The sequence below is a fragment of the Nicotiana sylvestris genome, chromosome 8 (genome assembly GCF_000393655.2).
Source record: "Nicotiana sylvestris chromosome 8, ASM39365v2, whole genome shotgun sequence".
Lineage (NCBI taxonomy): Eukaryota > Viridiplantae > Streptophyta > Magnoliopsida > Solanales > Solanaceae > Nicotiana > Nicotiana sylvestris.
In genome coordinates, this window is record NC_091064.1 from 150,594,880 (window position 1) to 150,620,479 (window position 25,600).

The 25,600-nt window shown below is 38.4% G+C and overlaps 1 protein-coding gene across 6 annotated transcripts in view; it reads left to right on the top strand.

Moving 5' to 3' along the window:
• The window catches only part of LOC104227948 (uncharacterized), an 81,837-nt gene extending 69,448 nt beyond the window's left edge, over window positions 1–12,389 (top strand). The window contains exons 28-37 of one of the 6 annotated variants that reach the window (XR_011401513.1): window positions 3,208–3,570; window positions 4,073–4,174; window positions 5,591–5,734; window positions 6,240–6,328; window positions 6,952–7,034; window positions 7,126–7,241; window positions 7,834–7,919; window positions 10,465–10,564; window positions 11,563–11,721; window positions 11,867–12,389. Coding sequence is in view for 2 of the 6 variants with exons in the window: in XM_070153113.1 (XP_070009214.1) it covers window positions 3,208–3,570; window positions 4,073–4,174; window positions 5,591–5,734; window positions 6,240–6,328; window positions 6,952–7,034; window positions 7,126–7,241; window positions 7,834–7,919; window positions 10,465–10,564; window positions 11,563–11,658 (1,179 nt within the window). In the remaining 4 variants the exon portion in view is untranslated. Of the gene's footprint in view, window positions 1–3,207; window positions 3,571–4,072; window positions 4,175–5,590; window positions 5,735–6,239; window positions 6,329–6,951; window positions 7,035–7,125; window positions 7,242–7,833; window positions 7,920–10,464; window positions 10,565–11,562 lie in introns of all 6 variants that reach the window. The other 5 variants (XR_011401514.1, XR_011401515.1, XR_011401516.1 and 2 more) reach the window with 5 other exon arrangements.
• Window positions 12,390–25,600: the final 13,211 nt, after the last annotated feature.

A 25,600-nucleotide genomic window follows, 5' to 3' on the forward strand; every position in this document is an offset into this window, starting at 1 on the left:
CACGTGGTATCCTACATAGCCACCTAAGAAAATAAGATCCTTAGTCATTTCTTGAATTGTGGCTTTTTGCCACGTGTAATTCCTATCCACTTATTGGTTAACTGGGTAATGTCTTGTTACCCGGTAATTAATCAATTACCCGCATAATTTAAAAGTTACCACAAATTATTTAAAGTATTACTCACTTTCCACATACCTTATATACCATACTAGCATGGCCATGTAGTATCTTGTATGACACTAGTCCATAAATACCGGGTATTTTAGTTCGGGCTGTATTTTACCCCAAAATGCCAAATTTCGACAAAATTTATTTTCTCCGATATTACTTACCCTCTTACCTTCACAACACTTATTTATTGCTTGCTATAAATAACGTAAGTACGTTAACGTCAAGATGATCTCATCCCCGAGTCTTACATCGGTTAACTGAAAACGAAATTTTAACGTACAATACTTCAAGGTGAAACATCGTCGTAACTTAATACTGTGAAACGCGACATCATCGTAATGTAATACTGCTGGACGTGACATCTCACTTCCGGGCTCTCATTAATTTATTTATGGCGTACTTTCACGTACGAAAATATGGGGTGTAACAACATTGTTGAGGAGACAAGAATGATAGGCTGAAGACCTGTTGACACTCCTATGAATCCGAATTCTAAACTTCTACCAGGACAGGGGGAGCTGCTTAGCGATCCTGCGAGATATAGGCGGCTGGTTGATAAATTAAATTACTTCACAGTGTCTAGACCTGACATTTCCTTTCTTGTGAGTATGGTGAGTCAGTTTATGGATTCGCCATGTGATAGTCATTAGGATGCAGTTGTCCGCATTCTTCGGTATATAAAATCGGCTCCAGGCAAAAGATTACTATTTGAAGATCGAGGCCATGAGCAAATTGTTGGATAATCAGATGTTGACCGGGCAGATCACCTTTTGATAGACGTTCTATTGGATATTGTATTTTAGTAGGAGGTATTTTGGTATCTTGGAAGAGCAAGAAACAGAATGTGGTTACTCAGTCTAGTGTAGGAGCAGAATATCGAACAATGGTTGTGGCAACATGTGGGCTAGTTTGGATCAAACATTTGCTCAAGAAGTTGAAATTTAGTGAGATCAGCAAGATGGAACTTGTATGTGATAATCAAGCTGCCCTTCATATCGCATCAAATCCTGTGTTCCATGAGAGAACTAAAGATTGACTCTCACTTCGTCAGAGAAAAGATATTCTCAGGAGATATTGCTACAAAGTTTGTGAAGTCGAATGATCAACTTGCAGATATTTTCACCAAGTCCACTGGTCCTCGTATTAGTTACATATGTAACTAGATCGGTACATATGATTTGTATGAACCGGCTTGAGGGTGAGTGTTAGATAGTTATGTAAAAAACCCTAGTCCCACATGGAATACGAGTAGAATATGTATTGTGTATAGTTATAAATAGGCTATTGTAAAACACTTAATGGAAGATAAATAATATTTTTCCCGTGCTTTCTCACACTTCTAACACAATTCCTCTTCTCAGAGGGGAATCTAACTATATGAAAATCACCAGCTAAAACCAGTGTTGTTAAAGACGCGCTTAAGCCCTGAAGCGAGGCTCAAAACACGTTGAGCGCTTCGCCTCGCTTTGTGGGCGCTTTAGTGTCGCATCAAAGCTCTAAGGCATACTTTTCCTTGCCAATGAATGTAATCTTGAAAAGGCGATCTTAAACAATTGATATTTCACTTTATCGTTAATGTTTTTTCAATTTCTTTTTTCATATATTTGTTATTCATGCTTATAATGATTAGTCTAGGAGACTTCATGCATATTTTTACTTTTTCTCCCGTTGCGCCTTTTTTCATTAAAGCCCACGTTTTATTTGTGCTTTGCGCTTAAAGCCCCAATGGACCTTAGAGCTTTTTTGCGCTTTTCGCCTTTGATAACACTGGCTAAAACCCATGGTCCATTGAATAGTCCCCTAGCAGCCCCAATCTCCCACCACACCTCTTGCCTTTCTTTGTCACAGTTAGGGGCATAAACTCCTGTTAAGTTCCAATTAAGGTCTTGCAGTTGAGAAACAAATTTGCAGGTTAGGGTAAATGCTCCAGTAGCCACAATCTTCCCCTCCCAAACTTTGCTGTCCCACATAATTAGGATACCCCCTCTAGTTCCACCAGGCTCCAATTGTGCAAATTTGACTCTCCTATTCCCCCATAATTGTTTGACTTTATCTGTAATATCCCCTACTAATTTTGTCTCTTGAAAACAAAAAATATCAGCCTTCCATTTAAGGATCAGGTTGTTTATCACCCTTCTCCTATCCATGTGGTTCAGCCCCCTCACATTCCATGATAGAATTTAATATTCATTAATCCACATTGATCTCTTCTCTCCCTCTGTTTTTGGTTCCATTACTTTTGAATTTCATGTCAATAACCAGCCCTTTCAATTCTTGCATGCCTTTCTTTTTAGGAGTAGCAGCAATTGAAAATTATGCCTTGTGTCTCTTTACTTGCCTACTGTTGTCGATTTTCATGAACATGCCATTGCCTCCTTTTCGCACCCCTGGAAATCAATCCCAAATTGCTTGCTTAGTTTGATCACATTCTGATAGACCCATAATGATGTGTCCAGTTCCCCTCTATCTCCTCCCCTGTTGTGTGTATTTTTAGAGGTTCAGCTTCCTCAACCTGCCAGATGTCTATTTCTGCTGTCTTCATTATTTGCATGCCCCTACTTATAAATATGTATTGTATTGAGTCAGTGTATGTATACAAATATACCATCATACTTGACATCTTGAAAAAAGATTATGTAATGATAACATTCTTTCATCGAATATTTCGTTAGTTATAGAAACAATTGTTTCATGTTCTTCTAACTAGTGAAAAAATGTATAGCATGGTAGAAAAGGTCAACATTTGGGCTCTTGCTAGAATAGGAAGCATATTTTGGAAATCGGATGGGAGGAGTATTGTCTTCAGAGATTGAATGAGTTGTTTCCTTCCTCTTGGACGAGAGCACAACCTAAATGTTGAGATGCTTGCTATGCATGGCTCTTCCCTCCGTCACCACCTTGCTCAATTTTTTTCTTCATCCTTCCATATTGTTCTTCTGCTTATTGATCTTGCAAATCTTCATTTTTTCCATGTAGAGCAGTGAGGCTTGCTTGATATCTGTATAACCACTGATGTAGTACACTTTGAAATGCAGTATGCTCGTCAACATCTGCTTGATTTCATGTTTCGACATGGGCATTACAAGGATGCTTGCTTGTTATTTTTCCCTCCCAATTCTGTTCCTCCACCTCCTCAACCATCTTCAGGCGTTGTTACTTCATCTTCTTCCCCTCAACGACAAGATCCTTTGGCAACAGATTATGGGACCCTTGATCTATTGTGTGATTTGTGCACTGCTTATGGAGCCATGCCTGTTTTGGAGGAAGTACTGTCAGGAAGAACTTCAAATATAACATCGCAGGATCCATCGGTGAACAAACATACAACTGCAGCACTTTCTCGCATCTGTAATTATTGCGAAACTCACAAGCATTTCAATTATTTATACAAGTTTCAGGTATTATTCATTATCTTTTGCTTTGAACTCTTTCATTTGGAAATATGAAGTAAATGGTGACCCTGTTGTCGAGGCTGATGTTAAATTTCTTTACATGTGCCTCTGGAATTATAGACCTTTAATTGATGTAGATAAAATTAACAGGCTAGTGAAATGAATCCATTTCATCAGATACACTTGACGAAAGATTGACTAAGAGTGGACTGCCTCTCTGATCTGACTTATTAGGCTGTAACCCAGTTTTAAGAAATGCTTCAGCTTTTAAGCAAAAACATTTTGCTAATTTCTTTAGATTTCATGTATAGGTTCCGGTAGTGCTGGTTTCTTAGTTTAGGTGCTTTGGTAAACCTCAAGAAGCTCAATCTTTCTGTTTCTCCACAAGCTTCACTCCAGAATTTGATCGTATTCTCTGATAGGTTGCCCTAGTCGATTTGCTTCCATTTTCTGTATATACTAATGCCATATGTCCGTCCTGTGTATTTTAAAATTGCATGATGATCAGGTAACAAAGAAGGATCATGTGGCAGCTGGGCTTTGTTGCATACAATTGTTTATGAATTCTACTTCTCAAGAAGAAGCTATAAGACACTTGGAGAATGCCAAGGTCAGTCCATTTTAAGAATTTGTTCTGCTGCACATCTGCTTTATAGATGGTGTTTATGGTCATCAATGAATTATTGGTTTTACTAAGCGCAGGAGCTGTGCTCTCTTTTCTCTGTCCTAGTTGTCAAACCAAGTTTAGATGCTTAGGGAAGCCAAAAAATACTGGCAAGGTGCTATTTTATAAGCAGCGTGCTTCTAATGCAAGGAATGCAGACCTGAATAATGGCTGGTTACTCCTTGAATTGGACCATTCTTGAAATAGAATTCCTAACTTTTTTACTATATTTGCAACTTCGAGATTCAAAATTTATATGTGAAAAATGATAATTCTTAATTGATGGAATCAATTGAAGCACTTATTTGTTAGTTCTAAATATAGCAGACAGTTTCATTGGTCTAATTTGGGACCTTAGAATGGATTTTGACTCTATATGACAAACATATCAAGAAAAAGAATAAGAAAGCGTCCATAGATTTATTTGTGCCCTCTGAAGAGTTGTATGAGGTGAACGTTTCACATATGGTTATGTGATAGCGATGGATGCAGTGATGCTATCATAGACTATGATTATCTAACAGTTAAAGTATAGTTGATATAGCGGAATGTCAAAATATGATTTGGTGGTGAAATTTGCCTGAAATTCTAGGATAGTCGCAAAAAATCCGGCTTAATTTATTTCCTTATGTTTTGACACTTATATTTCCACAGAAAGACCTTATCAGGATCCTAATAATATCTAATTGCGTATATAAAAAATTGGTTAATAATGAATTCTTATTAGGAATGAATTTATGAAAATTCTTGTAGCAAAAAGTTGATTGCTTGGTCAAATAAAATATGTGTCTGTTGTATGTGTGTATATATAGTTATTTATTATATTATTTGTATATTACATTAATTAGAGTGTATTAGTTTTTATGTCAGATAAGTTAGTATCAGCAATATGGTCTTACTAAGACTTCTTTAGAAAAATCTTATCCGCCTATATCTTATCTCTATAGTATATCTGTATCTATATTATATAAAAGCAGAAATTACATGGATATAAATAAGTATAGATTATGGTATTTATACATCAGCCGAACAAAAAATTGTATATATGCATGGGTAAGTAGTTTGAGATGATTGATGCTCAACATAGATGACACAGGATATATATAACCTGACAGTTCACTGGCACCTCAATTGCTTTGTAAACATATTTCTTCTTCTTGTGAATTATCACAAATTGTTTTCTCTTTTGCTATTTCTTTATTGCATTTCCAGCAGATATGCTGTTTCCATATTCTTTATCTGCATCTTTTGATCATCCCCTCTTTCCCTATGCAAGGATTGCTTTCACCTTCTGTGGGGTTTTAGTTGCTAACTTGTGCTGTAACTCCTGTGTGGTCTGCTTATTCTTCATTTGTGATGTAGATGCATTTTGAGGAAGGCTTGTCAGCGCGACATAAAGCAGGAGAGTCTACTAAGCTTATTACCAAGGGCATCCGAGGAAAAAGTGCCTCTGAGAAACTAACTGAAGAAGGACTTGTCAAATTTTCTGCTAGAGTTGCTATTCAGGTAAGCATGGGATGCTAATAAACTGAGATTGGAAATATCTTCACCTGTCAGCCAAATGCAGTTAGGTGCATACCATTGTTGCTTCTTTCATTTTTGATGTTCTGTTTTCAGAACCTTATTCTCTGTTATCCGAGAGCTGATGCTCTGAAAGATAGCCCTTTTAATTTCCCACATAACTTCTGTCAGAATCCAGAATAACGGGAGGTTCTTCTCAGAAAAGCAAGATGTTTGAATCCTGCATTTCATTTCTTACCTCTATCGATAGCATGTAACTCTCGTTCATTACTAGGAAAATTCCTTCTGTCAAAATGAGCCATTTACTGATTAGAGAGGATGGAGGAAACAGGATTTATAAATGACTTCTGACATCAGATCTAATGATAATGCTTCTAACGTCATTCAGTATGTGGATTGGACATGATCATTAGCACTCATAAGGGTTTGATGCTTAAGTTGTTTCACGTCTATCTTGAGTTCATGATTGTTTATGCTTCCTGATTTGCAGATAGATGTTGTCAAATGCTTTAATGATGCAGAAGGACCACAGTGGAAACATTCACTTTTTGGGAATCCAAATGATCCTGAAACTTTCAGGTGTGTTAGTCTTGGGTTTTTGTGCGTGTGTTTTCAATGAAATGTTACCAAGCTCAAAAAAAATGAAGAAAAAGAAAAAGAAGTTTTTCTGGGACACTAACCAAAATTTCAATGTTCAGCGTAGGGGTTCTATACTCGGACTCTGGTAGAAGAGAAAAAGAAGTGTTGGAAAATATTTTGCTTGAAAATAGCTGGAATAGGTGGTGCCACAGGAACGGTTACTAGAAAGATGCAAGAACACTAAATTATGACAAGGGAAAAACTTTAACCACGCAGGACTATTTAGGTTTCCTATAAAGATGGTTGAGGTTCTAATTCCATGTAAAATGAGAATTCTTTTTGTATGGAGTGTGAAAAATGTACAACAGGGCTCTTATATAGGAGTTTAGTCTACATGAGGTTTATAGAGGAGTTTAGACTACATGAGGTGATGAAACTTTAGACTACATGAAATAAAGGAAGTTATTACTTTAGAAAGATTACATAAATACCAAATACTATTAAATAATAACAGACTTGGGAAGAATTTTTATATTATTGACTTAGATATATACTAATGTATATATTTAACATTGCCAACATTATCCCTCATGACTAGATAATTTATATTTGTTGAAATGCAGGAGGAGGTGTGAAATTGCAGAGACTCTTGCTGAGAGGAATTTCGACTTGGCTTTCCAGGTGATCCATGGGTTCAACCTTCCAGGTAGTTCATGTACTTTCAACTTTCTTCAAAACTTTTCCAGGGTATGCTCCCGTAGTAGAACTTACTATTGGTTTATGCTCAACTGTTTCAGCTGTTGACATATATGCTGGTGTTGCTGCATCACTTGCTGAGAGAAAGAGGGGAAGCCAACTCACAGAGTTCTTTAGGAACATTAAAGGCACCATTGATGATGATGATTGGGATCAGGTATTTTTATGAATGCAGTTGTCTTCAATGTGTGTTGCTTTGTCTATTCCGCAACAGATGATTGACCTGTCTTTCCCCCTTTTCTTTTTTATAACTCATTTCTTAAGGAATGCTCGTATTTGGGAGGGTCAACTATAATAAAGTGTGTGTGGGGTTGGGGGCATAGATACTACACTGGTGTACTATTTATTTTGTTGTTAAGGTGACATGTATCAAGTCTACTCCACTTCTCCCGGTTCAACTGTTATATTTTAAAACAGCTTTAACTAGCACCCACAATGGTAACATATTTCAATGATCTTATGCTTCATGATTGTTTAACAGTCACTAAGCCAAGTACTAAAGCTCGGAATTGATAACCTCCTCTGATCGTTCTGTCATAAGAACATCCCAAGAAGCCTCCCAGTAGAATTGCATAAGAACATCCCAAGAAGCCAAACGTTAATGGATTCTATTATTTTTCCAGCAATATAATCTGATTTTTAAGGATAGTAGTATTTCTATCTAAACTTAGTTTTGTACTGCTTGGTTTCTATTTACACTAGTTTTTAATGATCTGATGGCATATTTAACGGATTCTATTATTTTTTAGGTTTTGGGAGCAGCCATCAATGTGTATGCAAACAAGCACAAAGAGCGACCTGACCGCCTGATTGACATGTTGACTAGTAGCCACAGGTCAGTTTATTTAAGAAAGTTGTACTTCCATCAGGATGCAAGTTAGACTCTTTCAAAAACAGGGCAGTATATTTTCTACTATTGCATCTACTCTAAATTTGAACGCTTGTATGAAGAACTCGGAGGTAGAGGAGGGGATAAGAAGTTGTACAGGCTAGCCAAGGTGCGAGAGAGGAAGGCCCGTGACTTGGACCAAGTGAAGTGCATCAAGGACGAGGACGACAGAGTTTTGTTGGATGAGGCACGTATTCGACGTAGATGGCAGACTTACTTCCATAAACTCTTAAACGAAGAGGGGGATAGGAACATTGAGCTAGGCAACTTAGAACACTCTGAGTGTTGTCGGGACTTTGGGTATTGTAGGCGTATAAGAGTCGAGAAGGTTGAGGGGGCTATGCGTAAGATGAGCAGGGGGAGAGCGACCGCCCTAACAAGATCCCGGTGGAATTTTGGAAGAGCATGGGTAGGGCGGGCTTGGAGTGTCTTACTGGGTTATTTAATGTCATTTTTAGGCCGAAGAAGTTGGCCGAAGAATGGAGATGGAGTATGATGGTTCCGCTGTGTAAGAACAGGGGTGATATCCAAAGTTGCAACAACTACCAAGGCATCAAGTTACTAAGCCATACTATGAAAGTCTGGGAGAGGATGGTGGAGCTGAGGTTGAAGAGGGTTGTGGATATTTCTGAAAAACAGTTTGGATTTATGCCAGGACGCTCGACTATGGAAGCTATTCACCTTGTTAGGAGGCTGATGAAGCAGTATAGGGAGAGGAAGAGGGATTTACATATGGTATTCATCGACCTAGAGAAGTCTTCTGATAAAGTACCAAGGGAGGTTCTATGGAGATGCTTGGAGGCTAGAGGTGTTCATGTTGCTTACATTAGGGTTATTAAGGACATGTATGATGGAGTTAAGACTCGAGTGAGGACCGTGGGAGGAGACTCGGAACACTTACCGGTTATAATGGGGTTGCACCAGGGGGGTCAGCCCTCAATCCATTTTTATTTGCTTAGCAATCAACGTGCTGACGCGCCACATACAAGGAGAGGTACCGTGGTGCATGTTATTTGCAGATGACATTGTTCTGATTGACGAGACACGAGGTGGTGTTAACGAGAGGATAGAGATTTGGAGGCAGACTCTGGAGTCTAAAGTTTTCAAGTTGAGCAGGACCAAGACAGAATACTTGGAGTGCAAGTTCAGTGGGACGACTTAGGCGGTGGACGAAGAAGTGAGGCTTGACTCTCAAGTCATCCCTAGGAGAGAGTTTTAAATACCTTGGGTCAGTTATACAAGGGAATGGAGAGATCAGCAAGGATGTTACGCATCATATTGGGGCGGGATGGATGAAATGGAGACTCGTTTTAGGTGTTTTGTGTGATAAGAATGTGTCACCTAAACTTAAAGGCAAGTTTTATAGAGAGGTGGTAAGACCGACTATGTTATATGCGGTGGAGTTTTGGCCAGTCAAGGACTCCCTTGTCCAAAAAATGAAGGTGGCTGAAATGCGGATGTTGAGATGGATGTGCGGGCATACCATGCTAGATAGAATTAGAAATGAAGTTATTCGGGACAAGGTGGGCGTGGTCCCTGTGGAGGACAAGACGCGGGAGACGAGATTTAGATGGTTCGGGCATGTGAAGAGTAGAGGCACGAATGCACCGGTGAGGAGGTGTGAGAGGTTGGCCCTAGAGGGCATAAGGAGAGGTAGAGGTAGGCTGAAGAAGTATTGGGGAGAGGTGATTAGACAAGATATGGCGTTGCTTCAGCTCACTGAGGACATGACAATGGATAGGAATGTGTGGAGATTGAGGATAAAGGTAAAGGGTTAGTATAGGTCGCCTAGCGTTGTCCTTGTCTGTAACAGTAGATTTAGTACATGAGTTAGCATTATTTATGTATTTTTGTATTCCTTGACTCCTGTGTTTACTTGTCGTTGCTTTCATCCCGGCCTTCTGATTACAATACTCAGTTCTAATTTTGTATCTTTGTATTTTTGCTTCGGTTTTCTAATTGGTGTGCTTGTTGATGCTCTTTTTTTTTTTCCTAAGCCGAGGATCTTCCGAAAACAGCCTCTCTATCTTCTTGAAGGTGGGGGTAAGGCCGAAGTACGTTCTATCCTCCCCATACCCCACTTGTGGGATTACACTGGGTTTGTTGTTGTTGTTGTTGTTGCATCTACTCTAAATCTTAAGGAATTAAAGTCTGGAGATTATCCAGACCATTGAGGATGAGATCACGGGTGATGTAAAGTTGCATCTTGTATGCTGCAAAAGTTCGGAAAAATTTACTTAGCATTGCACATGATGACTTCAATATGCAGATGAATAATATCAGGTCAACAACAAAATATTTTCATGTGCATACGTAAAATAAATAATGTGAAGTGTATGTTCTCTAACAGATCAAGCAACTAATAGGTTAAGCTTTTTAGATGAGACGGTCTGCACAATTCAATAATATCCTTTTAATTTCTATGCTCTTAATTTAAAAACTAGCTGGTAAACTTTGAGTGCCTCCTCATTTTTTAGCTTGGCTTTCCCAGGAAAGTACTTGCTTGTGTTGTCTGCGGGCGTCTCAAAAGTGCATTCCAAATTGCATCCAGAAGTGGAAGTGTGGCTGATGTTCAGTATGTTGCACATCAGGTTCGTTATGATCATGAACTTCAGAGGTTAAATATCTTTTCCAATCGACGTATTTATATTTCAAGGAATGCACATGCGTGATAATGTTTTAACCGCTTTCCGTTCATATACTGAGGGCCCGTTTGCTGGAAAGCTCGTCATATTGGTTTAAGGTATTCTAAACTAATGCAACGACTTCTTAACCGATGCCAAAGATAAATATGTAAATGTTTTAGGTGATTAATTTGATGGTACTGATATATTGTCTCTTTTCGTCTTCTTGAGCCGAGGGTCTTTCGGAAACAGCCTCTCTACTCCCTCGGGGTAGGGGTAAGGTCTGTGTACACACTGCCCTCCCTAGATCCCACTAGTGGAATTTTACTGGGTCGTTGTTGTTGTTGTTGTTTTGGGTGATTAATATTTAGAACCTTAATAACCAAATTAGGAATGTCAACTTGAGAGCTGAAAACAACCATGTACCTCAGCTGGTTATTTTGGCTCTTTGATATCCTCAGCGTGTTTATACCTTCAGCTATGGTAAATAATTTGAAGGTGGTTAATCTTTAATGGAAAATTTGTTCTGTAAACACTCCGGTCCTGCTTTTTTTTTTTTTTTTTTTCCGACGTACTTATCAAGTTAGTCTCTACCTCTACAAGATGTTTCTGCAGCCAGTATCCAGCATGTGGGGTTCCATGGAATAGCAGATTTCTGAACTTTTGAATCTGTTTTTTCATAGGTATAGATCAGGAAATATATGGTTTTGGTGTGTTTGACGTTTGTCTCCTTAGTTATGCCTTTGAGAAACTGGAAGAATAGAGTAGATACCATTTGATTCGACCTTTATGAAATGCGTACCTATATTTTTATGAGGTTTACTGGAATTTGAATATGGTACTTTTAGGCGTTTTTTAGGCGCGAAGATGTTTCTTTTCTTTCCTTTTTTACTATTATATTTTGTAGGATAGGGGTCCTGACTAAGTTTACCACTTCTTTGCTGATTTCTCTTTCTGTCTTTGAGTCTCAACGCAGGCATTACATGCTAATGCACTTCCAGTTCTTGATATGTGCAAACAATGGCTCGCTCAGTACATGTAGTCTGGGTTCTAGAATGTGAAGTTGGTTTGGAGTGGTTGCGGCTTACTATGCAGAAATTTTGTTTTCTGCGGCATAATGTAAGGTCATTGTCAAAGATATGCTGGTTGCTTTGTTTCAGATTGGCAACGTAGCTTGCTCAATGGCACAATCACTTTAGGAGTGTGTGTCTGGTTTCACATTTGGGATGTAGCTTTGCTCATCGTTGTGGTTTCAAATTTCTCATCCAGGTTACCCAGTGTGCATGCAGTCAGTTAACGTTATCACCATTTTAACGAGTACGGCGAGGTGTAATCCGTCCTCTGACGCGCTGCCGCATGAGCATCTCAAGTCCCTTTGATCAAAGCATGAAGCGAAATTCCTATATATATTCTGATGTCAAGGATTGAACTACATATTTGAAGTTGCTCAAAGCTGGGAAGTTGCAGGAGTCTGGATTTGTGGTTGATATTTCTTAGGTTCGATTTTTTCATCTGTATATAAAGGAACATATAAAGAGTGGGCATCCATTTTTATTAGGTTGGGGTCCAACTCCCTCAAACTCCTTTTTTTTTTATTTGTTTGAGGGGCCATTGTGCCTTTTCAATTAACTTTTTGGAACCATAATATGTATATCCTTTAGATTTGAAGAGAGCTTTGAAAAATGGTTTCTTTTTGGGGTGGTTCTGCAAATCATTGTACCAAAAATTCTGGACTGATATATATTCTCTTTCGTTAATCTGTTTCATTATTTTTATTGAATGTTTTTAGTCACGTTGACGTTTCATGTGAAAACTAGGAAGAGACTATCTTTTTGCTGGATGAGACAAGTGAATATGCTGTTATAATATTACTTATGTTTATACGATACTCTTTCAAGTAAAGTTTGTTCCTAATAAGTACCTTCCTACATTTACACTCCTTTAGTTAACATGTAGGGTTAACTCATTTACCCGTGTTATTAACTGAACTAGGGTAAATGCGAACGATGTGCTAATGGCAGTGGATACAAACTATAATAAAGGGGGAACTTGAGCAACTTCGAACAGTACCACAAAAAAAATGGATTTCTTCTCTTAATGACATAGTTTTCTGCTGAATATTGCAGTATGATATTGTTAAACGTCAAATCAAATTCATCCACCACTAATTGATTTCATCCAGACCAATCGCATTTTTATTCTCATAGTCAGTTCGTTTGAATTAATATTAGAGTTGCAACCTTATAGTTGCAGTTTCACTTTGCATCGTTTAAGTGTATATTTCCAATCTATTAGAAGCACTTTTCATCTTCTCCTAATCTCCTTTGTTATTGATGGACTAATCTTAACCTAAATTTCTCCTTTAAAGGAGGATATATCAAAATCGTTATGTTGTTGTACATTAGAATTTTTTCTTGTTACATTGAATTTCTTTTGCAGAATTCTAACTTTAATCTATATCTATCTATCTATATCTATATTATTATAAAAACACGAATAATTTGTGCAAAATATTGAACGACTAAAATATCTTTTATGCTCTTAAATATTTGTATAATTTCAGGATCTAATTGTAATTAAATTACTCAATGATGGAATCTTTTTCGATTTAAACTACACATGCATCGACCCTATAAAGTTGGTCCTACTTGAATTAGAAAAGCATATTCATAGTTTTCTTTTAAAAATTAAGGTGTCTAACGTAATGTACTACATAGATTGATTTTAACTTGTGATCAAATTTTAAATGATTTACCGGTTCATAAAGCTTAAAAGAAAAACTATAACACTTATTATTGGTACAAATTTTTCCCTATATCTAATTCCCAATTGAGAACGTATATATTTATATCTACAACTGTCTATTTTTATCTATATATAAGTACTTATGAAAGTACGGCTAGAAAGCAAAATGTTGATGGACTAAAATTGATTGACCTTCTTGCCTTTCATAACATATATTTGTACAAAAAAAATAAATCCATGTTGGTTGATAAAATTATCGTATTTGGGACTATCTAATTAATATATTGGATACCGAAGTCAATTAATAATACATGTTTAGAATTTTTAATATCCTTCTCTTAGTTGAACAAGAACTAGTGTCCGATTTCAATAGTTAGCTATTTCAAATGCGATGTCATATCAGTTTTGAAGTTTCAAGTGTATACTAATTACACATGGATAAGAACACTTTAAACCGCATGTTCCTTAATCTAGATATAAAACTTTTCATTAGCATGCTGCATAATGCATATTTCAAACGTTTCTTGGAGCACACTAAAATTCCCTTTTTTATATAAAAAAAAAAATTAACTTTTTAATGTTAGGATTCGATATGCAGATGCAAATTGCCTATCTTTTGGTTGCAGATGATCCTATTGAAATTTTTCCTATCTTTACTTGAAGACCATTGATCTCAGGTAATTTCAAAATTTCTCTCCTTATCTCACACAAGTTATAGTAAGCATGAATAGATTTCGATTTACAGGGTTATCTTTAGTAGTTTCAAAATTTAACTATTGGTACTATATAATGTACTTAATTAGTGATGCCACAAGGTGGAAACTATATATGTTGATGTTTTATTGTAGGAAAAGCGACAAATCTCTTTTTTTACGGTATAAGTGAATAGGGAAGGAACTACAATTTCCGATTTGTGGCATCTTTTGAGTTTCAATTTGGGTATTGTTCTTTACGTCCTGGTGGGATTTTAGATGGTGAATTGGTGATTAAATTCTACGAGAGTTTGTTCAAAAAAATTAATTTAAACCATCTATTTAATTATGAAAGAACAGATATAAATGAGAATAATGTAGGAAACTGATTCATAATAATATTTAATTTTCTTGTGACCAATCAACTACAAATAGGGATAGCACTACTGGACCAGAGTGCAATTATTTGGTTTTACCATACGTATATTTGTGTTATGTATCAAAAAAACGCATCATTTTTATTTGGTAAACTGAATTAATTATTTTTTTATAAATATAATTGACTAAAGATCGGTAGCATAGAGACTAGTTGTCTAAAAAGTAGTGATAAATAGCAACATTTTCTCTTTCCCTATTCACCTTCCCAAAAACAAAAGAGAAAATTATTTGGAGAAGACTAGAGTTATATATAGTTATATATATATATATTTAATACAGTAGTAGTATTTCTAAACGTGTGTTGCACGTTGTATCTCATTAATTAATAGTACTATAAAATTTGTATACTGAATATTTCCCTAAGCATTTTAGAGACATGAGATTAGGGTTGTGCACGGGTCGGGTCGGGTCGGATTTAACACATTTATATCAGATCAGATTTTAAAGTTTGTGTCACTACCCTAAATCCGAACCCGGTCGTGATGGCGCCTCTTGTGAAGACAAGGACAGCCAATTAAACTCAATTCACTTTTAAAACAGTTAAACAAAATAAAAGCGGTCTAAAACATGATTTAATAATACTAAGTAACAGATAATATTAATAAAATGCGGAAGTACAACCCAACACAACTCTAACCAGGGTGTCACAAGTCACGAGCATCTAACAACGCTGAATACTCAATTGTAACTACAGAGCTTAGTACTGAACTAAGGACATAAATGAAAAGAGATAGGGAGGAGCTCCGGGCTGCGAATGCCAACGGCTACCTAAAAACTCCTCGAAGGATCCACCTGAAGCTGGAATGATCAGCACTCGGGAGCGGGACCAGCTACGCTTGAATCTGCACACAGGGTGCAGGGAGTAAAGTGAGTACTCCAACTCAGTGAGTAACAAATGTAAATAACGACTGAAAGTAAGAATACGTGTAAGGCATAAGGCATTCTATAATGAAGCAGTAAAACCATTTTAAAACAGCAAACCAGTGAAAAGTTAAGAGAAAATCCTTTTTCAACAAATAACAGGTAATTGACAGACAGTTAAGGTAAAGTAAACAAATAGAAGTTCGCCCCTCGGGCACAATATCAACAAATCCGCCCTCGGGCAATATCTCAGAACGATACCAGCCCCTCGGGCCCAATCTCACATCACAATAAGTACCCACGCTCACTGGGGGTGTGCAGACTCCTGGAGGGACCCCTTACGGCTCAAACGCAATAACAAGCCATCTCGTTGCATCAAAACTAGGCTCTCGGCCTCATATCAATCAAGCCACCTCGTGGCGTACATATCTTAGGCCCTCGGCCTCAAATCAGTATCAATGTTTCCTCACGACATAGGCCTTCGGCCTTACTCAGTCAAAAATACTCACAAGCCCCTTTGGCAATAGTAAAACAGTGTTTCTCAACCCAAACATCATTTAAAATATCATTTAAGTCTTAAAACTGAGTAAACATGGCTGAGTATGAAAACAGTGGAAAATAACATGACTGAGTTCAAGTATAAAGTCAAAACAGTGAGGAAATATCAATAAAAATCCCCGAAGGGTTCGAATAGTTGGAACGAAGCCCAAATATGGCATTCAGCCCAAATAATGATGATAGCAAATAGATTTCAGTTAAATACGTAGTAAAAATCATCAATCGGGACGGACCAAGTCATAATCCCCAATGGTGCACGACCCCACGCTCGTCATCAAGCTTGTGTCTCACCTCAATATAGCACTACAATGTGCAATCCGGGATTTCAAACCCTCAGAACATCATTTACAATCACTACTCACCTCGAACCGGCTAAATCTCTAGCTCGCGATTCCTTTGCCCCTCAAATCGGCCTCCACTCGCATCGAATCTATCCAAAATTAGAACGAGTACATCAAAATATGCTAAGGGAACGAAACCCAAGCAAAAATAATCAAAATACTACACAAATCCCGAAATTACCAAAACCCGACCCCCGGACTCACGTCTCGGAATTCAAAATTTTTTACACCAATAGATTCCTTATCTCCTCACGAGTTCATACATATCAAAAGTTCTCAAATCCGACTCCAAATGGTCCTTCAAATCCCCAATCAAAAGTCTAAATTTCCAAGCCCTAGTTCTTCAACTTTTGGCTTAATTTTCATGATTTTCTAGGTGGAATTCACATAACGAGTTTTAAGTCCAAGAATCTTACCTCCAAGTGATTCCCCTTGAATCCCTCTTCAATTTCCTTCAAAAAGCTCCAAAAACGACCAACAATGGAAGAAATAAACTCAACCCTCACGGACAAGACGAGTTTAAAAACCTTCTGCCCAGGCATTAATTCCTTCTTCGCGAATGCGGTCAAACCCTCGCGTTCGCGAAGCACAAATTTACATTGACCAATTTTCCTCTTACGCGAACGCAACATGACCCTCGCGAATGCGATTCTTTGACAAAACAAACTTTCGCGAACGCATTCCATCCATCGCGAACGCGATAGGTTAATTCCACTGAAGCTCAGCCTCTCGATTCCTTCTATGCGAACGCGACTACACGCCCGCGAACGCGATGCACCATCTTGCAGCCCTTCGCGAAAGCATAACCTGCCTCGCGAACGCGAAGGCAAAATTTCCACCTCCCTCAGGTCCTCTCGCGAACGCGAAAAAGTAAATACCTGCAACTGCTGAACCTGCAATTTCTGCAACTTTCTTAACTTCAAAATGATCCGATTGACCACCTGAAACTCACCCGAGGCCCCCGGGACCTCAATCAAAGGCACAAACACATCCTAATACCTTATTCAAACTTATTCCAATCATCAAAACACCTCGAATAACATCAAATCACCCAAAACACATCGGATTCAAGCCAAACGTTTCTAAAATCTTCCGAAATCCGCTTTTGATCAAAAACCCAACCAAACCACGTCCGAATGACCTGAAATTTTGCACACACATCCCAAATGACACAACGGAGCTACTGCAACTCTCAGAATTCCATTCTGACCCCTATATCAAAATCTCGCCTATCAACCGGAAATCGCCAAAATATCAACTTCGCCTATTCAAGCCTAAATCAACTCCGAACCTCCAAAACTCATTCCAATCACACTCCTAAGTCATAAATCACCTCCCGAAGCTAACCAAACCATCGAAACTCATATCCGAGCCCTCTAATACATAAGTCAACATCCGATTGACTTTTCCAACTTAAACTTCCTTAAAAGAGATTAAGTGTCTCAAATCTTACCAAAATCATTCCGGATTCGATCCGACCAACCCGATACCACAAAACATGGATAACGAAACATAAAGAAGAAGAAATGGGAGAAATAGAGTGGTAACTCATGAGACGACTGGTCGGGTCGTCACATCATCCTCAACTTAAACAAACGTTCGTCCTCAAACGAGTCAAGAATCATACCTGAAGCCTCAAATAAGTGAGGATATCTGCTCCACATCTCCCGTTCGGTCTCCCAGGTAGCCTCTTCCACGGGCCAACCTCTCCACTGCACCTTCACTGAAGCTATATTCTTTGACCTTAACTTCTGAACCTGACGATCCAAAATAGCTACTGGCTCCACATCATAGGTCAAATCATCATCCAACTGAACCGTGCTGAAATCCAGAACATGAGACGGATCCCCAATATACTTTAGGAGCATAGAAACATGAAATACCGGAAGCACACTCGACAAGCTGGGTGGCATAGCAAGCTCATAAGCCACCTCCCCAATCCTCCGAAGCACCTCAAAAGGCCCAATAAATTGCGGACTCAACTTCCATTTCTTCTCAAATCTCATAACACCCTTCATGGGTGAAACCTTCAACATAACCTTCTCGCCAACCATGTAGGACACATCTCGAACCTTCTTATCAGCATAACTCTTTTGCCTCGACTGCTCTTAAGCCTCTCCCGAATCACCTTTACCTTTTCCAAAGCATCCTGCGCCAAATCAGTCCCCAATAGCCTAGCCTCACCGGGCTCGAACCAACCAACTGGAGATCTATACCGTCTCCCATACAAAGCCTCATATAGGGCCATCTGAATACTCGACTGGTAGCTGTTGTTATAAGCAAACTCTGTAAGCGGTAGAAACTCATCCCATGACCCTCTAAAATCGATGACACAAGCACGCAACATGTCCTCCAATATCTGAATAGTGCACTCGGACTACCCGTCCGTCTGAGGATGAAAAGTTGTGCTCAACTCCACCTGAGTACCCAACTCTCTCTCCACGGTCCTCCAAAATTGCGAAGTAAACTGATTACCTCTATCTGAAATGATGGAAACCGGAATACCATACAAGTGGACTATCTCTCGGATATAGATCCCTGCCAACTGCTCTAAAGAATAGATAGTACATACAAGAATGAAGTTCACGGACTTGGTCAGCCGATCCACAATCACCCAAATAACATCGAATTCTTCATAGTCCGTGGAAGTCAAACAACAAAGTCCATTGTGATCCTCTCCCACTTCCACTCTAGAATATCCATCTGCTGAAGCAAGCCACCCGGTCTCTGATGCTCATATTTCACCTGCTGACAATTGAGACACGTGGTATCGAGGTTCGATTTATTTGGAAAAGAGTTCAATCTTAGGGGAGATCATTCGAATGGTTGAATTGATGACTTCGCTTCGATCTCTTCGACTGAACCTAAAGGAGACTTCGATCATTCAACTTTAGCATATGAAGGAGGAATCATGTCACTTGGAATTTCGAAAAGTGAATCCTCTCTTTCAGATCCTGGCCTTGGTAGAACTTGTCTTTGATTGGGATTTTGATTGAAAAGAAGTTAGGCCGCTTCCTCATGTGCCTAAGAAGCCGAAGCAATCTGGATTGAAACCAATTCAACATTTTCCTACTCAATCTTCTTTATAGAAATAGCACTCGATCAAAGGGGAGCATAAGCAAGTTCAGTGGTAGACCCCAATGAGCACGTTACTGCTTACACTTGCGCAGTGAAGGGAAACGACATAAAGGACGACGAGATCGAATCCGTTTTACTGAAAAAGTTCGGGGAAACATTCTCGAAGGGGGCCATGATGTGGTATCACAACCTAGCTCATAACTCCATAGACTCATTTGCCATGCTAGCAGATTCCTTCATAAAGGCACATGCCGATGCCATCAAAGTAGCAACAAGGAAATTTGACATCTTCAAGATCAAGCAGAGGGAGAATGAAATGCTACGAGAGTTCATATCTCGCTTTCAAATGGAACGGATGGAACTACCGCCAATCTCCAATGGCTGGGCAGTACATGCCTTTACTCAAGATCTGAATGAGTGAAGCTCGATGGCTTCTAAGCAACTGTAATAGAACCTGGTCGAATATCCCGCCGTAACCTGGTTGGACGTTCACAATCGATATCAATCAAAAATCAGGGCCGAGGACAACCAACTAGGAGCCCCCTCGGGATTGGTATACCCAAGCAGACTTTTGGCGAATGAGTCAAAACAAAATAAGGAAAGGTACCAGCCATACACCGACGATAGGAGAAACGCCCTGAGGCGTAACATACCTCGAAATGATCGAAGGATATACTGAGGTCAAAACCCTCGGGGATTCGTCAACAGAGCCGGATTCAACAGGAACATGGGCCAGCAGAAGCACCTCTCTTGTCGGAGTATAACTTCAATGTAGATGTATCAGACATCGTGTTCGTCATCAGTAAAATCAGAGACGCCAGGTGGCCCACGCCTATGCAATCAGATCCTTCGCAAAGAAATCATAACTTAGTTTGTGACGGCCATAGGATCGAGAATTGCCACCAGCTCCGAGTGGAAGTAGCCAGACTACTCAATAAAGGTAACCTCCGAGAATTCCTCAGCGATCAAGCCAAAAACCAATTTCGGGAAAGAGAAGCGGCCAAGAAGAACGAAGCGAATGAGCCACAACACGTCATCCATATGATCTTGGGAGGCATCGATGCCCCACAAGAGCCCATGATGAGAAGAACAAAAATATCCATGACCAGAGAAAAGCGAACTCGGGATTACATACCCGAGGACGCCCTCACATTCAATGATGAGTATATCGAGACCTTGTCTCAGCCCCACAACGACACACTGGTAATCTCTATTCTTGTAAATACATTTCAGATTAAACGTGTACTTGTGGATCCAGGAAACTCGGCCAACATTATCAGCTCGAGGGTGGTAGAGCATCTTGTACTGCTTGACCAAATCGTACCCACCTCTCGAGTCCTCAACGGATTCAACATGGCGAGCGAAACAACAAAAGGGGAAATCACCCTTCCAGTCAATGTGGCCGGCACAATCCAAAATGCCAAATTCCATGTCATCGAGGGAGACATGAGGTAAAATGCCTTGCTCGAAAAGCTGTGGTACACTGCATGAGAGTAGTACCTTCCACCCTCCATCAGATGATGAAATTCCCCACAAAGGATGGGATTAAGATCGTCTACGGGGAACAGTATTCGACAAAAGAAATGTTTGCGGTACACGATGTGGCCCCGACACCGGCACCTCCACCTTCGAGGGAGTCGAAGGATAAGCAAACAGTAAAATAACAATAACAAACTACACTCCCGGCCATCCCGACTAAACAAAGTAGGGGACTGTATCGCATCCTCGTCACAAGAACCTAAAATATATCAAGGCTCGAAACATCGCCGGCGCATCATACGCTAAGGTATGATCGTTTCCTTTCTTTTTCAATTATATTCTACACTGACCAAGTACAATTACCCGATCAAAACGGCCAAAACACTCTCCAACTCGAAAACCTTAGGTTTCAAAAGCATGCATTGCACTTTTTTCCTTCGACCGGGTTTTTATCCCGAAAAGGGTTTTACTGGCAAGGTTTTTAACGAGGCAACATCCATATGTTACCTAAGGAATACTCAACAAGTATTCAAGGCTTCCTTTGCAATCAACCTCGAATATTGGGAGGCATCCCCCCGGGAGGTCACCTACTCGGTGTTGATACCCAATTTTTCCTTATATTTTTAATACATATATATACACTTTCAAAATAGCATATATGCATATATAGGCATGCATAAGCATTTTTATATTTTTTTATATAATTTTAAAGGCTTCAAATTAATTTATTTCTTCCCTTTTCACTTATAAAATTTTCAATAATTATCCTTCAAATTATATTTTGTGGTGATTTAGTCATCTAAATTCTATATTTATGTCAAAATATTGTTTAAATATTTTAGTTCATTTTTTACAATTGCATTTGTATTTTTTAAGCTAATTTGCATATATTTGCAATACTAGCCCTATTAAGGCATAATTACATTGTTGATGCATAAAATGGTCTTTTATATTTTTAAAATGTTAAACAACTATTTTAATCATTTTAATGCATGAAATATTTTTTGTAAATCATTTTATTATTTTTTTATAAATTATATAGTACTGAAAATGACTATTTAAAATCTAGCATAATTTTATTTCAATTTTAGCCCAAACCCAACCCCAAAATCAGCCCAATTTTTTAAACCTAAATCTACCCAGGCCTAATACCCACCTGCCCAACCCAAATACCCGGCCAAATCTTGGTCGTTGATCATTTTGATCAACGGTGCAGGTTTCCCCCTTCCTTAGTTAAACCATCATATACCCCAAAACCCTAATTCATTTCCCACCTTATACCATCGTCACCTAATCCTCTCTACTCTCAAACGCTCTCACCCTAACCCTAATCCACAATCTCACTAACCCCCCATCTATGGCTATCTCCAATGACCTCTCACCACCTCTCAGGGCTCCAATGCCTCTCTCATGTCATGCTTGCCATCTCTAAGGCCCTCAAGGGACCAGGGCTATGTCGACTTGCATCTAGGGTTCATCTCTCACCTGTTCCAGGCCATTTCGGTGTGATTTAGAGTGAGATCGTCCTATATTAGCCACGATCTATGGGTTTCTAAACAGGTTCCTTCATCTCCGTATGGTTCTCTTCGAAACCCTAATTTCTTTTCTAAAAGCCTCCTAGATCTGTACATATCTAAGGTGATTTTAGTTTGTTTCCTGTGAGTTTTACAATAGCCTTGAGATTCTTTACAATAATCGTATGATTTCAAGTGATTTTCATCTTTTTCTAAAATTAGGGTTTCCGGAGTTTCTTTTTAAAGTTTGTTCAATGTTCTTTGTGTTTAAACTTCTGCTTCTCATACATTTTTTGACTGATTTTATGAACCTGCTACAACCCTAGCCCGTTTGTACTGAAAACTCTAATTTTTTGGGGTTCTTCATTTGATTTCTGGATATTGGTACATCTGATCGTGTTCTTGTCTTGGGTTCTTGTGACTTCTCGTGATTTTCTTGTCCTAATATGCTTCTACTAAATTTTCCTAGTTCAAACTTTCCTTGATATTATGTTCTTGTGTTCATACTGACCATTCATGCAAGACTTGTATACTTCTCCTCGAATCAGTGTTGTTCAACTTTTGTTTTGTTAAAATTATGTATCGATTCCTGATTATTCATGCTTTACCTCATTTTATATGCTAAGCATGTTGATTCTTCCATGACTTTCTTTTTGACTGAACCCTTGATTATTCTGAATCACTTAATCCCTGGTTTAATTTGAACACTTCCCTTTAAACGTTTAACTCTTACTTCTTTACTCAATTTGATTGAATTTGCCTGCCTTAATTGTTTTTCCCGTTTATATTCCGTTGATTATTACTAATTTGTTTCCCCAATTAAATTGTTGTGCACTTACCCCAAATTACCTATTCTATACCTAAACTTTACTTTATTCTTTTCCTTAAATACTTATTATATTTTATCGTTGATTGAACTGTCCCTTGATTAAGGGAGGATCTTGCTGATTTACATGTGACTTCCTTGATTTTGCTACTAATTGATCTCTTACCTTATTTGTTGAGTTTTCGATTACTATATAAACCCCCCTTATTTTAAGTTCAGAATAAGAAGACTAGTTCAAAACCTCCCTCTTATACTTAAAGCTTTCTGCTATTTTCTGTTACTTGCTACTTCTATTGAACTAGCCGGCTGTAAGCCAAGGCTAGTTATTGTACTACACTGCTCTATACTTTGTGTCTGCTCTCCTTAACTGGTATGTTCTGATTTAATTACAAGTTCAAAACTCTATGTGTTCTCTTACTGCATTAGTTTACTGATTCCTGTCTATCACTTGGCTTTTTTATATGTAACTAGCATGCTTAAATCCTGGGTTCACTTAGCATATATGAGCACCACCTACTCAACTTATGATTAATATGTCTGATGACTTGTCTATTGCTTTCTCTAGCATGTCTCAATTTGACTCTACTCCATGTATGATTGTCTGTCTGTTTGTTTACCCAATTCCTGATAGTAATCTACTTTGCTAGGTTACTTACTACTCCCTAATTACTTCTGAACCTATGTTCAATTCTGCCTAGTATAACTATGTTCTCACTGTTTGTTCTATGGTTGTGTGATTAACTCCTAAATCCCATAAAGAACTCTGATAAAAAGAAACTTCTGTTCTCTTGTTGTTACATTAATATGTTCTATGTGTCCCCAATTCCCATACTCCCTGAGTGAAATCTGTGTCTGAATGGTGTTGTTTAAACTGTTTGTTTATTTCTCACAAATTCACTATTTTCAAAATTGTTTTATTACTAATCAATTCCTATTTTCCATAAAACTTCTTTACTTAATTGAGCCCTTTTCAACACTGTTTTTTCATATCAAAATCATTTCACAATTTGGTCAAGCACTCTCACATTACTCCTAGAGTATTAGGTTCTGCCCATCTGGCATGTGTACTGCCTTGAGATCCTTAAGATCACTCTGAACTCTGGCATGTCGGAGCTGGCACTTCCACACTGCACTTAAACTAGTTATGGTTGAGAAAAGGTCTAGGTGTGAGCACTGCCTGGGATCCTTGAGATCCTTAGGGAACTTTGACACACCTAGACATGATACTGTCTATGGAACTTTGGCATTTGAGGCTATTGGAGGCTTGGGAAGTCATTTGGGCCTGCTTTAGGCTCCATATAGTTAACTTCTTCTTTTTCTTTATTTGTTTATGTAATTTATTCAGCTGGTCTGTAATAATTATTTGTAAACAACATTGGGGTGATTAGTGAAAAAGGGGTGGGTAGTTATATCTATTGGGTAATTCGGGTAGATACCATACCTATAGGATTGTGTTAATGCACTTGCTATGTTTGCCTTACTTTCACAATATTAGAAATCATGTCTATAGGATTTAAATGACTTTATAATTAGAAATCATACTTATAGGATCTAAATGGCTTTATAATTAGATATCATGCCTAGAGAGTGTAAAGTGATTAAGTTCAGTTTCTGCCACAACATGTATTTTCATTTGTTTCACTAGAAATCATGCCTATAAGTTCCAACATCAACTCTTAACAATTAGATACCATGCCTATAAAAATTAAAATCAGAAATTCTGCCTATAGAACTTAAAATCAATTTAGTTAAACAAATCAGTTTAATCCATGTTAGTTCCTTTTGAACTGGTTTAATCAATTGTCCGCTTCTTTAATGAGTTTTCAAGCACTGCCTTAATTTACTACCACTAGAAAACATGTCTATAGGTTCTCAAGTATCCGTTTAAAACTGTTTGCTGTTTTAGTGCATCAATGTAGATATCATGCTCTTAGGACATCACTATTCTGCGTTTAGGCAAGCCTATAGGGCGATTTAAATTCTGCAACTCTGAAACTATGCTTTGGTTATTTAAAGCTATCCAGATTTAACAGGTTTAAATCAGTAGGCAAGCCAAATAGGATTTTGAAACTTTGTCCTAATTCAATACTGTGTAATCCCTGCTCACCTAGATATCATGTTCTAGGATTTTCTCTTAAAGCACCTGACTATTGTTTGAAGGCGTGCATTTACTTGTTATATTTGTGGAGGTAACCATGGGCCTATAACTTGTTCCCTTTAAATGCAGTCCTAACTGTTCTTGATTGACGTCTAGACTTTTTATCCTTTTAAAAACCTTAGGATGGTCTAGAACTGTCCAAAAATAGAGGTCCTAAAATACCTCCAGGGCCACGAGGAAGTGACGGGTAGTGCACGCATAGGACACTTTTAAGGTTGCTAGAACGCTTTAGGCTATGACCAAGGGGGGGGAATTGGGTAGAAAGGGATATGATGACTACGCTCTAATGTCACGTGTAGCCCCTTATTGAGGA